Below are 14030 nucleotides of genomic sequence, written 5' to 3'. Positions count from 1 at the left end.
TACAAACAAAAGTCCCACGGGAACTTAATGAGGAATTTAACTTTAATTTTCCTTTCCTCTTTACCTCACAGATATGAGAATTAAATTGATATGTTGCAAAGGCAAGGTAAAAAGCTATTTATTTGTTGTAACATTGTATGATGTACCAATTAGGGTCAGTCAGCGTTTCAAGCTTTGGGATCTTGATACATTTTTTAACTTTTCTAAAAACTGTTTTAAACTTTTTTACAGGGTTTTGTCCCACAGGGTAATTTTTCAATTGGTTGATGAAGGGATTGAATTTTTTCTGAACTTTATTCTATATTTTGTTCATTTATTATTTTTTCTGTATTTTCTTTGAATTTTTTTTTTTCATTTGTTTTTGGATTCATGTGGACTTTATTAGTTTTGTTCTAATTTTGGCTTTTTTGTGACTATATTTGGCATTATCATTGGTTTCTGGATGTCTAATATATGAAGGATGGACATTATTTAAATTTACCAATCAATTGTTATGTGTAGCAATTAATTGTATGCTAATTAATATGCAGTATGGAGAGTTTAAATGTGCACTCTGATGTGTGGTTTACTTTCTGTCTGACGAAGGAGCACGCCCCGAAAAGGTTACTTTGAATAAACACGCAGGGCTTGTCCCGCTTGCATGGAGTCTGTAGTGGCGGTTCATCTTCTTTTCATTACTAATAATTGAGGGTGCCAATCCCTGAGACTGCGCACTGGACCTACTCGTGTTTGAGAGACCAGGGTGTGCTGGTGGGTTCTTGTGTTTCAGACTATCAGCACTTTTGCCACAGGCATCCCCCCCCCCTACTTCTGTCGCTACCCTCCAAGAGATGCCCAGACAAGACCCCCCCGCTGTGCGTGTGTGGTAGATGTGGCCACGATTGGGGCCAGGGGAGAACTCCTGCAGGTGTAAATGCCAATGTTATTACTGCTATGCACACTTTTGTAAACATGTGCACTATCGCTTTAACCTATTCAAGTCATATGCAAACAAGTACTCTTGTATTTACATACTGCAAGTTTATATCCTCTTTTTTGAGTAAAGCTAAATTATTCAGACAAGCACAACAGCAGCAAACTTTTGGCATGATAAGAGTATTTCTGGTGCAAACAGTAAAAGAATGTAGATCCATATTTCATAGACGGTCATAGATGGTAGAGATAAGGAACAGGAACTGCTTTGGTTGGTCACCTGAGCATGCCTGTTAACTGTGCAAAGCAAATTAGGGATTCAGACACGGAAATGAATATGCTCAAATATACTCCCAACGTCAGTTAAAACAACGTAGCAATTTGTCTTGGTCAGTTGGATCATGATATAAATTATACATGTACAGTTGTGTGTCAATAACCTGATCAATCACTGTTTTTGGTAGAAATTATATATCTACATGGCAAATCATTTACTAGTAGGTGTAGTAGAGTAATAGAAAACCAACAGTCATGTCAAGCATGCTGCTGATTCTGTGTAATTGAATCACTGATTGAGGCTTATTCAAAATAATAGTAGTGTTCAAATAATAATAGCTTGTTCCAAAAAATATCAATGCAGAGTTCAATTAGTGAGGTCATTCATTCTGTGAAAAAACAGGTGTCAATAACCACCCTTATTTAAGGAAGGAAGGCAGCAAATGTTGTGCATGCTGGTTATAGTGCATTTCTCACTGAAAATGGGTTGTTCCAGACATTGTTCAGAAAAACAGTGTACTTTGATTAAAAACTGGATTGGAGAGGGGAAAACATATTAAAAAAGTGCAGAAAATGATGCTCAGCTAAAATGATCTCAAATGCTTTAAAATGGCAATCAAACCCTGAAAGATGTGGAAGAAAATGGAAAACTACCATTCGAATGGATAGAAGAATAGCCAAAAGACTGAACCAACGATCAGCTCCAGGAAGATCAAAGAAGTCTAAAGTTACCTGTGAGTACTGTTACAATTATAAGATGCCTATGTAAAGCCAAGCTATCGGCAAGAAACCCCTGCAAAGTCCCATTGTTGAAAAAAAGGTGTGTGCTGAAGAGGTTACAATTTGCCAAAGAACCCATTGACTTGCCTAAAGAGAAATGACACAATATTTTGTGGACGGATAAAAGCAAGATTGTTCTTTTTGGGTCTAGGGCCCACAGACAGTTTGTTAGATGACACTGATTTCAAGCCACAGTACAATGTGAAGACAGTGAAGCATGGTGGCACAAGCATAATGATATGGGGATGTTTCTCATACTATGGTGTTGGGCCTAATTATCGCATACCAGGGATGATGGATGAAATGGGTGTTTCAACAATACAACGACCCCAAACACAAATGTTTCTGAGGCAAAACCAAGAAATGCAGAAGAATTGTGGAATGTAACAAGTGTCAGAAGTTGGTCGGCTCCATGAACAGTTCTCAGAAACAGTGGTTATACAACTAAATATTAGTTCAGAGATTCAAATGAAAGCAAAATCTTGAAACAGTTTTCCGTTTATACAGTGAATGTTTGAGTTTGTAAAGAAGAATGCAGACACTGCTATTTTTTGGAACATCCTAATATTCATTTTTATTTCACTTTCTGTAAAAGAATAACACAAATGTTATCATTTATTCTTCATGTTTTGATTTGGAATAAAATGTGCAGTGTTCCCAATGCATTTGTGTGTATGGAAATAAAAGCTATTATAAGGATTTTGAGCTTTATTGCCTTTTTTGAACACACTGCTATTATTCTGAACACAACTGTATATCTATTTTTTTCTCATCTTAAATTTTGGCGAGGAAGTACTAGATTACAAAAAAAAATCAGATCAGTTTGTTCGTGTTGTACACAATTCAAAAATACCTAAGGGAATTTTTTTTGCAGCTGCCCATGTTTTCTCTGCCTTATAAGTCTTTTACTTGCTTAAATGTCAGATTTATATAATTAACTATATCTATTCATTTTTATTTTGAATTTAGAACAATTTTTGGCTTCATTTAAGGCACTTATCCTTGAAAGGGAAGGATTTATAATGCCACAGCTTTTTGGCTTTTCTTTGCTGTAGACAAACTTTCTAGATATCCAGCCATTTATGGAGCACAAAATCATGTTATTCAGATACTTACAAATGCTTGTGTGTTTTCTCCCCTTAACTCTTTACCTGGAAGCATTGTCTGATAATATTGTTATAATTATTCTTAATTAATATCAGTGACCTCATTTTAGTTAAATCCTGGAAGTATGTTGCATGCCATCTTTTGCACTTTAAAAAACATTTCAAACAAAGGATAATATGGGCATTTAAGTCAAGGAGAGGTCAGTGAGAAACAAATTGGATCCAGGCATGAACTATCTTGATCATATATAGGCAGCAAGAGAAGCTTGAATAAGTGGCAACTTTTTGATGTTTACAGTTCTATACCTAGAATAGTAAATATAGTTATCCAATTACACAACACTCAAAATATTTTAAAGAGAAACAACCAACTGAATCCAGATCTAGAAATTACCAGATCACGAGGAGTTTTTAGTGCAGAAAATAAGCACCTGGTAATTTTATTCAACTATAATCTTAAAATATACAGTACATATTTATATAATCTCCATAAACATCTCAATACAAGTGTTGTTAAATATTGTTTCCATAGCTGCTATAGCCACCCTGTGCATTTCTACATCACTAACATTGGGCGTGTGACCATACCAGGAACGCTACACTATTTTTGTTTTCTGCTTTTCCCATTTCCCCTTTTTCAAGGGACACCACAACCTGTATTTGGAACTGTGTTGGAGGCAGAGGAGAGCCTGATAGGTTATTGGATTTGGGACACATTTGGTTTTGGATTCTATTTGGTATTTCTACAAGTCTAAAGGGCTTATTGCAGTCGTACAAATAGGGGCACAGCTTATGCGTGCACTGACACCATTTAAAAAAATACTTGTCGCAAAGCACTTCTTGCACATCCCTATAGTTGAGTTCAGCACCATTCTGTTCATCCAGCTTTTACTGATGAAGAACATCAAAGTCTGGTTATTGACACATTGGAACCTTGAGCTACAACCACTATCAAGCTTGCGGTAATTAGAGGGGCTGGGGGCTTCCTGTCAGCAGACAAACAAAGAGCCACTGATGGATCAAGGCTCATAAATACAAGCCTACACTTCTGTATCAATATCACTTCTTTTTTGCCTCCGTAATTCACCTAATCACCATGCAGTGTGTTCTCTATAAGAATTCAGCACCAAGTAATGGCAGCTTTGGTTTGGCCTAACATAGAACACACAATTGGGAATAATAAAGGGGAGACTATTTACCCTTAAATGAAGTTATCATGATACTAATACTATGTGAAAGATAATAAATTTAACATTTCCCATGGATTACAAGTGAATATGCTTCATCAGAATTGGTGTAGCACTGAAATTTGGATGAATCAGAATTTTGCTACAAATACATGGATGTAAATTAGATATATGTATGTATGTATAATGTTCACGTATAATAAATTATACATATGCACACATACATATATGTATGTATATACATATAATACATGTGTATATACATATAATATTGTGACTAATACAATTTCATGTGATGCAATTATTCTTTATTACAATTATGTACAACTAATCTATACATCGGCACACTAATGAGCACAGCCCATTGTGGAATTTACAGGGTTCAGTGCTGCAATCATGCAATTTATGAGGTGAGATTTTTTTTCCAAACTGTATGCACTATAGATAGTGTAATTTCCTTTTATCACCAAGATGTGGGCAACAGCTATCATTAATCTCTTATTTGATGGCATGGAAAGTGGATGGTGAGTACACAGCACTAGTAGACCTCCCTATTTGTTTAGATATTGTATGTTTTTTCCATAAAGCTTGTAAGATTGGGACACAATTACTTTTTGTCCACTTTGAACTTTATCTGTCAAAAAAAATCTTGTTTCTCTGGCAAAAAAAAAGGGGGGGGGGAGATTGCGACTGACTATACATTTACAGCTTCAATTAAAACTAATGGGAAAAAAATGTTGTTAAGCAAGTTGTTAATGTTAAGGGTTATGTGTGTGTGTATATATATATATATATATATATATATATATATATATATATATATATATATATATATATATATATATATATATATATATATATATATATTTATTTATATATACACATACACACAATAGGAGATGCATTTTTAGCTGTGTATAAAAGTATTTTAAATATTTTGTTTGAGAAGTGAAGCGAACAGCCAGAAATTCAGATGCCCTAACGCTGCACAATATGACAAATATTAAGTTGGAAATTAATAACCGAACTACTGCAATCAGTGGTTAAACAATATTAACACCTGAAAAACATGGTGCACACCACAAATGATTGACAGCTTGATGTGCACTTATAATTCAGAGAATTGGTCTGAAGTCTAAATTATTGCATTCTGGGTGTTAACCTTGAAAGTTTTTAGAGACCAATATTTTTCAAGGGAGACTCTGATTACACAGGACTGTCTACTATATTCCACCTAAAATCAGTCCATTTCATTGCTGGCTCCTTCAGGCCGACGCAGCTTGTATACTTGCTCATTTATCTGTCCATCTCCACCTCTGCGATCTTCAGTCTGAACACCTATGCAATCTTCATCAGGTTGCACAACATCATCTTCGTTCTCCTCTTCCCCCTGCACTTCCATACGAACCTGAGTCTGCACATCAATTTCTGATTCTTCTACTGTTAAGCCTAGATGGTGAGAGCTTCCCTTTGCTCCTTCTGGGCTGTGGATCTCCTTCACAGGAGAAGATGAACCAGACTCATTACTTACAGGAGAGATATCACTGCTGCTGTTGTGGTTTAAAACAGCTGAGCTGGGCATTGTTGGAGGTTTTACTGGAATTTGCCAAGCAGGAATTTTGGTAGCAGAGGGAGATGGTGGGAACTGTCTCCTACCAATTGAAAATAAAAGATGTACAATACAGTAAACCACATACAACTACAGTGGCACTTAGCTTTTTCTGAACCCTTTCAAATGTAATATTTCTGCATAACTTAAGACCTAACACGTGTAATTTTCACATAAGTCCTTAAATTCGACAATGAAGACCAAATTAAACAAGAGTCAAAACATATTGCTTGTTCATTTACTTATTAAGGAAAATGACCCAAAGTTACAGTACATGTATTTGCACATGATAAGAATTTGCAACCATTCAGGTGTTTCACTCAATAGGGTTCTAATCAGGTGTGAGTGTGCTCATGGTCTTTTTAGGGCCTATAAATACATCTGAATGTGCAAAACAGCAATCATGAAGGCCACAATAGAAATGAGGAATTGATTGCTTTACACAGAAAGAATAATCCCAGTTTTCTGTGTATATACGTATATCAATAGTAAAAAGATGTTGGTTGAAAGTGTGTCACAGTTAAAAAAATTTAGATATTTTGGTTGCAAGACACTCAGAATAAACAAAGGCGATTAATATGTTCATCTGGTATAGTGCCAATGGATTGGAAAAATCTGATGCCATTCCAATATTTAAAATGATATGATCTTCTCAACGTGGCAATAGGCCAGTAAGTTTGACATCTATTGTGGGAAAGTTACTTAACATTTGTAAAAGAATTATACTAAATATTATGTTCTAGAAAATTGCATTATTAGTAATATCCCTTTATTGTATCCAAGTTATCACTGCACATCCACTCAATTAATCACTCACTGCACTGGTAGGGCAGACTTCCTTCAACAACCAGCACATCTAGTTCAACAATGTAAAAACTTAAATTTTATGCAGTTGGGGGGTTTATTCTGCAAATACACAAAAAATTAGGTAAGCTTCCGACTGGATAAAATTGAGTTTGTGCAGCTCCTTAAATTTTCACATTTATGAAGGTCAGATAATGATTCAGTACATTGCTTTTTATAATGAAGGAAGTAGGAAGATGGGCAGTGGGATACAGTTAATGTGATCTACTTGGATTTTGATACAGTACTACATTAATGTTTGCTTTTAATCTAAGGTCTGTTGGTCTTAGCCAGTTTTCCATGTACAACAGCTTTACTGAAGAATTATGTACTGAATGGGTCCACTTTTCCTAAATTTGTCCATTAATGACTTGGGGATGGGCATTGTAAGCAATGTCCATCTAGGATGTATTGGCCACGAAACTGGACAAGCTGGTGATCTGGGCAGCTAAGTGGCATATGAGATTCAATGTTAATAAAAGTAAGGTTATGCTTTTAGTATGTAATAGAGACGTAAATCCTAAAGACAAATAGGGTAGAAATGTTATATACTGAACTTACTGCACTAGCCTGAAGTTTCAAAATCTCCAGTAATAATCCAGGCCTTCAAAGCTGTACACTGGGGATCACCATCTTGGATTTTGTTAGACATGACAGTGACACTCACATGCCATGAGTGCTCTAGGCAGCTGTTGAAAAACTAAGCTTAGGGATTTGACTCAATAGAAAAGAAGATGGAAAGCTACTGGGGCATCTTCACAGATCTTCCCTGCCAAAGGGTTGTGGTTGTCTTGGGTTTGTTAAACTTTAGTTCTTAAAAAAAAATACTTGTAAGTAAGAAACTTAACTGTAGCAAGCAATGCCAGTCAGCAGCAGGAAAGGTCAACAAGGTATTATCTTGTATTAAAATCTGTACACATTCACGGAAGGAAAAAAAAAAGCTTTTATTCTAGAATGTGCACTTGACAGGACAGCTGCTGGGTTTGTGTTGTTTATGTTACCCACTATTGAGAATTAAAATAATATTTAAATGATACAGTCCTTCAAATATAGGCAACACATATTCCACCCAAATGTAGTTCTTTTCTTCATGATTGTGTTTACCTGTTTAGAAGCAGCCCTTTTAGAGAGTAAATTTCAGACTTCAGTTCTTGAATGTTTTGGGACTCAAGAATTGTGTTTGTGGAACTGGATGCCTGTACAGTATATACAAATATCTTTATTAATTAAAAAAAACACAAAAAAAAAATGTTTGAGCAGCAGCAATACACATATTTTCATATTAGACAATAGCAATAAAACCAATATGTCTATTTTATTATGAATGCAGCAGTGGTCTACAGACCCCAGAGGTTTCAGGGCAAAATTTGGAATGGGAACACCTGTCTTGTCACTGTTAAACAATTTTGCTCAAATACATTCCGGACATTATGTATATGGCCTACAAACAGTGCATATTAAAGCATCATACTTTGAAAGGCCTTATTTATACCAATTCAACATGTACATTGTTCATCTGCAGAAGTTAGGAAAACTAAACACAACACCCAAACCTCAGCCCTCCCTCCACCGGCCTCCATCAAGCTCCCTCCCCGCAACTTTTCTAATCTACTAAGACTCTGATTCCTTCCATTCTTCACTATAAAGGAAATTCTAAAAGGAAATGTATTTGTAGTACTATATATTGTAAGTAACAGGTATATTATTTGAACATTTTATGCTTTCTCACTTTAGGGGCATTACCTAGGTGTGCCCTTTCAGTTTATCTAGGAAAACTATACATGGCTTTTTTTAAGGACAGTCTAATCTTTCTAAATCTGAGTTTTTTTGTGTAATTCCATTGCTTTAACAAGATATAGGGTGCTAAATAGCGGACATTTTTTTTTTCTTTTTAATAGTACAGAGTTATAGATTAACGTGGTGTCTTTATACTCCCAAATATGCCATTACAAAATATGGAAAGGATTACGGAGATTTCCAACATGTAAATATTAAAAACATCCAGTGGTATAGCAGTTTATTTTAAAAGTACTGCTACAAAAACTAGCATATTTTTTATTTCAAGGAAAAAAATTCTCTAACATTAGGTTTCCTCCAGGAAACCAGAGGTATAAAGTTGCGGCCATACAGATAATCTGCAGTTGTTGCCACTACTTGCACTTACATAGAGTTGCACTTAGCACAACTTGGCCAATCCTGCCTCCTGTTCTGAACTGAGCACATAGCACGTATTGATGCAGGCAAACTTTGGAGCTACTGCAGCAAATTTGCAGCTGAAGTATTATATTATTGATATTAAAGATTTTTTTTAAGATTATATTAATTTGGATATAAAAATAAACCATCTAAATGAACTGTATTTTTAAATGAGTATTTATAAAATATATATAAGAAATTGAAGAGAGATTCTGCATACCGTATGTGGTTGCAGTTCTGGTTATTTTGTTATGTCTCTATATGTTACCACATTTTATACTTATTACAAGTATAACATATACATGGGGATGGAAATGTAATACTGTGCAACAGTAGATTATATAAAAGCTGTCATTTCTTTTAGCACATAGTACAGGTATAGGATCCGTTATCCAGAAAGCTCCGAATTACAGAAAGACTGTCTTACATAGACTCCATTTTATACAAATCATATAAACATTTAAAATTGATTTTCTTTTTCCCTGTAATAGTAAAACAGTACTTTGTACTTGATCCAAACTAATTAATCATTTTTGGAAGCAAAACCAGCCTATTGGTTAATATTTACATGATGTACCATAAGCAATAAGAGTATTAGGATGAACTCATCATTATGACTCTTCCTGATAATGAGCAATGGAAAAATAACATATTTGAAGCAACACACACACACACACACACACACACACTTGCAGATGGTTTAACAGTTACCACATGGTACCAACAAAGGGTTACCCAAAAGCTTGTAAGTATGAAAAGCAGAGTATTCTTGCTCACCTTTGAAGCAGAAAGTTCCAGCGACAGTTCTTGGATCTTTTGTTGTTGTTGGACCAGCAGTTCCTGTACAGCTGCTAGGGTTGTCTGGAGTTGAGTCACTGAAAGAATAAAAAACAATTGTCAAAATAAAAACTGGCAATGGCACTCCAAATACTGCTTTAGGGCATCACAGCTTTCACCTCTCTGATCTAAATCATACCACAAGAACCAAACAGTATTTACTACAAGCATTGTTATCTCCCCTATTAATATACACATGTTAATATTTGACATTTAGATTTCTGTAATGTAACAAGTGATTCTGTAATGCAGAAAGGCGCTTTTACAAAAAATCTAAACATTTCTAAACATTGTTATTTTACAGCGGTAATGTCTATAATTTTAATTGATAAATTAGCTTTGTTAGCAAAAAAGCAGAGAAATGTGCCCCATTCTGGAAATAAAGGACATTCCAGCAAAACTGTGGTAGTGATAAGTAGCGATATTGGTCTTCCTGGTCCATATATTAGAATCGCAAAATAAATGTGTGTTGTGCCCTTATGCTAAAAAACTTTAGAAAGAGAATGAACAAATTACAAAGAGAATGAACAAATTACAAAGAGAATGAACAAATTACAAAGAGAATGAACAATTTACAAAGATGTGCTGCCTTTATAAAATACTCATTGCACTGCAGTTTTTAGGACCAATTGAATCTAGAAGGAATTGGGTTTTAAAGGGATTGGGAGTCAACTTTAATCAATCTTCAGTGTATTTATAAATGTGATATCAAAAAGTATCATTGGAGGAACCTAAAAATGATGTCTGTGAAAGTTCTCATTTATCCAGGTCATGGTATATCTACAGTAATAAGTCAAGTCAACTGGACTTGCTGTATTTTCTTTTTCCTTTTTCGCTAGTCATCCAACTGGCTTCAGAATTAAGAATGAATTCTTTATAGAATGATACCCAGCTATTATTGAAAATGTTAAGACTTTGCAAAAAAAAAAAAAACAGTGACTGAAATGATCCAGACACTGACAGGAGTAATAGAGTAAACCAAGCACACAGGTTTGTGAATATACTAATTTACAAATTTCAGAATCCCCTCAAATTTTAGAACCAACGCAAAGAGATGATCTCTTGGATCTTGTATCTTCAAAAATGCTGGTTTTATCTGCATCACTCATGTGGGCAAGCATTTGGAAAAGAGTAGCCATAACATGTCATTTGAGATTATGTTGCAGTGCCAAAGACCTCAAAATGTACATGTGCAATCTTTATCAGTATAAGGGCACCTTTATAACAAATGAAATGGGACATCTTTTCACACAAAAATGTTTAAACAAAAGTTATATGGAATATCTTTAAGATACCATTAAACCAATATATCTCTGTATATTCACCTACCTTAAATATAAAGAGAAAAAAACTTTAATGGTTTAATATAAAAAAGTGAACACTGAGATAAAATGTTAATTTATGGCATTCAAGTTTGCTGGATCATCTTAAATTTTTATTAAGTATAAGGTGGACAATTAAGCACGCAGAAAAAGTCAGTAAGCAAATACTGAAATGACAAAAACAGTAAAGAAAATACTACAAATTACAAAGAGAATGAACAAATTACAAAGAGAATGAACAATTTACAAAGATGTGCTGCCTTTATAAGATACTCATTGCACTGCAGTTTTTAGGACCAATCAAATCTAGAAGGAATTTTTATTAAGTATAAGGTGGGCAATTAAGCATGCAGAAAAAGTCAGTAAGCAAATACTGAAATGACAAAAAGAGTAAAGAAAATCCTACAAAACATTATAACATACATATACATATATATAAATATATATATATATACTCCAATTATTCTGAGACCAGCACTCCCAATTTTAAGCATCAATCTTTTTTTTTTGTTACATCGTATCAATACCGTGCACCCCTCCCATTGCTGAAAGCTATTTGCCTTGGAGTGCGGATACTCATTTGGAAGTGCATATATATATATATATATATATATATATATATATATATATATATATATATATATATACAGTGCTTGAATTGGGTTAGAAAAAGTGGAGGGATGGCGAATGTGGCGCGCGCAGCGTGGCAAAATTTTTGTTAAAGCCACGCCCACAATTAGTGGCCACACCCCTTTTATTAAGCCTCGCCCACCAACAGTTTTTTGCTATTTCTATAAATAGATAGAAAGAGATGATAGACAATAGATAGATAATAGACAGCTATAGATAGAAAGAAAGATGATAGATATATAGATAATAGACAAATAGAATCTATCATCTATCTATTTATCTGTCTATTATCTATCATCTCTTTCTCTCTATCTATTTATCTGTCTATAATCTATCTATCATCTATCATCTCTTTCTATCTATTTACCTGTCTATTATCCATCTATCATCTATCTATCTATCTATCTATCTATCTAGTATCTATCTGTGTATCTATCTGTGTATCTATCTGTGTATCTATCTAGTATCTCTAGCTATCTATTTATCTATCTAGTATCTTTATCTATCATCTATCTCTTTCTATCTATAGATAGATATCTAGTATACTAGATATCTATAGATAGAAAGAGATAGATGATAGATAAAGATACTAGATAGATAAATAGATAGATATAGATACTAGATAGATAGATACTAGATAGATAAATAGATATATGATAGATGGATAATAGACAGGTAAATAGAAAGAGATGATAGATAGATAAAGGGGCTTGAGGGTTTAAAATCATTGTAACTAGACAGATAAGCATTGGCACTATAACAGTATTAGTAAAGTTCACGGAGAGGACCAGTTGTGTTTGACAGAGCACCAGACCCCGCTGTAGCACTGGGAGAAGCCGCTCCGAGATGCCCCAACCTCCAAATCTCATAATTTTCCCACTCACAGTTCCCTGTAACCTGACAACTGTGCAAGTGCCAGGCTCACCCAGTGCCACTCCCTCAACTACTAAATCGTATCCCCGCGCATAAATGACACATTAGCAAAATAAAAGGGAAGATCCCTTTGGAAAGGGTTTCAGTGTGCTAGTTATAGCGGCAGACTTTCACTTTACACCTAAATAAAAGAAAATCTGTATGGTGTGATACTTTCAATAGAAATTGGTTATTTGTGGAAAGTAATTTACTCACAAGGGAGACAAGTTATTGTGCCTATATAATCATGGATGGTTCACTGCAGTCTCTTCAACACGATCCCTTGCAGTTCTACTATCTAACGGAGCCTGCAATTGTTATGCCATTGCAGGCAGCTAAGCAGATTCATGGAAGCAATGGCATGGTGGGATTTGTATAGCAGCCGGTAGCAGTGCACTGCGGTACAAGCTGTATCAGTGAGAGAACCAAGGAGGGGGCACCATTGCACTCGAGAGAGAAATGATTTAAGGGAACTGCCCCCACAGACGGCCTTTGCAGGAGAGCGGATCGGCAGGAAGCTGAGCTCAGCACAACACACGTGCAACTGCCCTACGGCTGTGTGGAACGCCGCAGGCATGTGAATTGCGTGGAGCTTCTACTGCTATCACCTTGTCAGTGTATTCCCCTCCCTGCCAGACCCCCATTGCAGCATTGCATTCATTGATGGTTCGCTGCAGTCTCTTCAACACAATCCCTGTTCCACTATCTATAAATAAAACGGAGCCCTGCAATTGTCCCTACTTACAAGACCAAGGATTTGGCGATCTCATCTATTAGGAAATAGTGTTAGTGGTTCACAGGTTCTGCGGCTCTTAGTCCTCACTGTGCACATGGCCGATCTCAACAGGGCTTGAGGTGCAGTTGGCGGTCTTCGTGAACAACCACGCTAATAGTTGTTACAAATTTGTAAGCATGCTCCACGAAGACCGCCAACTGCACCTCAAGCCCTGTTGAGATCGGCCATGTGCACAGTGAGGACTAAGAGCCGCAGAACCGGAGAACCGCTAACACTATTACCTAATAGATGAGATCGCCAAATCCTTGGTCTTGTAAGTAGGGACAATTGCAGGGCTCGGTTTTATTTATAGATAGTGGAAGTGGAACAGGGATGGTGTTGAAGAGACTGCAGTAAACCATCCTTGATTATACACAGTACACACAATAACTTGCCTCCCTTGTGAGTAAACTACTTTCCGCAAATAAATAAATGTTTTATGCAATTTTCTGAAAGGGAGGTGAAAAATGAAAATAGAAGGAGGGTGTGTCTGCTCCGCGATGAAAGAAGTAGTAGCAAGGGCAGCAAAATATAACTTACAGTTATCTTTTCTTCGGCACGCCAGGCCTGCCCAGGTCCAGCCCTCACACTCCATCTGCTGCACACGACTGCCTTCCTACGCACTAACTGAGGCGCTATTTGTTA

General features: G+C 35.7%; 1 protein-coding gene across 1 annotated transcript in view; it reads right to left on the bottom strand.

The window, feature by feature from the left end:
* Positions 1-3481: 3481 nt before the first annotated feature.
* The window catches only part of pex14.S (peroxisomal biogenesis factor 14 S homeolog), a 148399-nt gene continuing 137850 nt past the window's right edge, over positions 3482-14030 (bottom strand). Inside the window, exons 7-9 of the mRNA XM_018227628.2 lie at positions 9687-9784; positions 7818-7909; positions 3482-5913 (exon numbers count right to left, since the gene is read on the bottom strand). Of these exons, the coding sequence (XP_018083117.1) occupies positions 5502-5913; positions 7818-7909; positions 9687-9784 (602 nt within the window). The 3' untranslated portion in view covers positions 3482-5501. The remainder of the gene's footprint in view (positions 5914-7817; positions 7910-9686; positions 9785-14030) is intronic.

The sequence above is a fragment of the Xenopus laevis genome, chromosome 7S (genome assembly GCF_017654675.1).
Source record: "Xenopus laevis strain J_2021 chromosome 7S, Xenopus_laevis_v10.1, whole genome shotgun sequence".
NCBI lineage: Eukaryota > Metazoa > Chordata > Amphibia > Anura > Pipidae > Xenopus > Xenopus laevis.
Note: the sequence above shows the minus strand (reverse complement) of the source record. Positions and strands in the feature narration are given on the sequence as shown.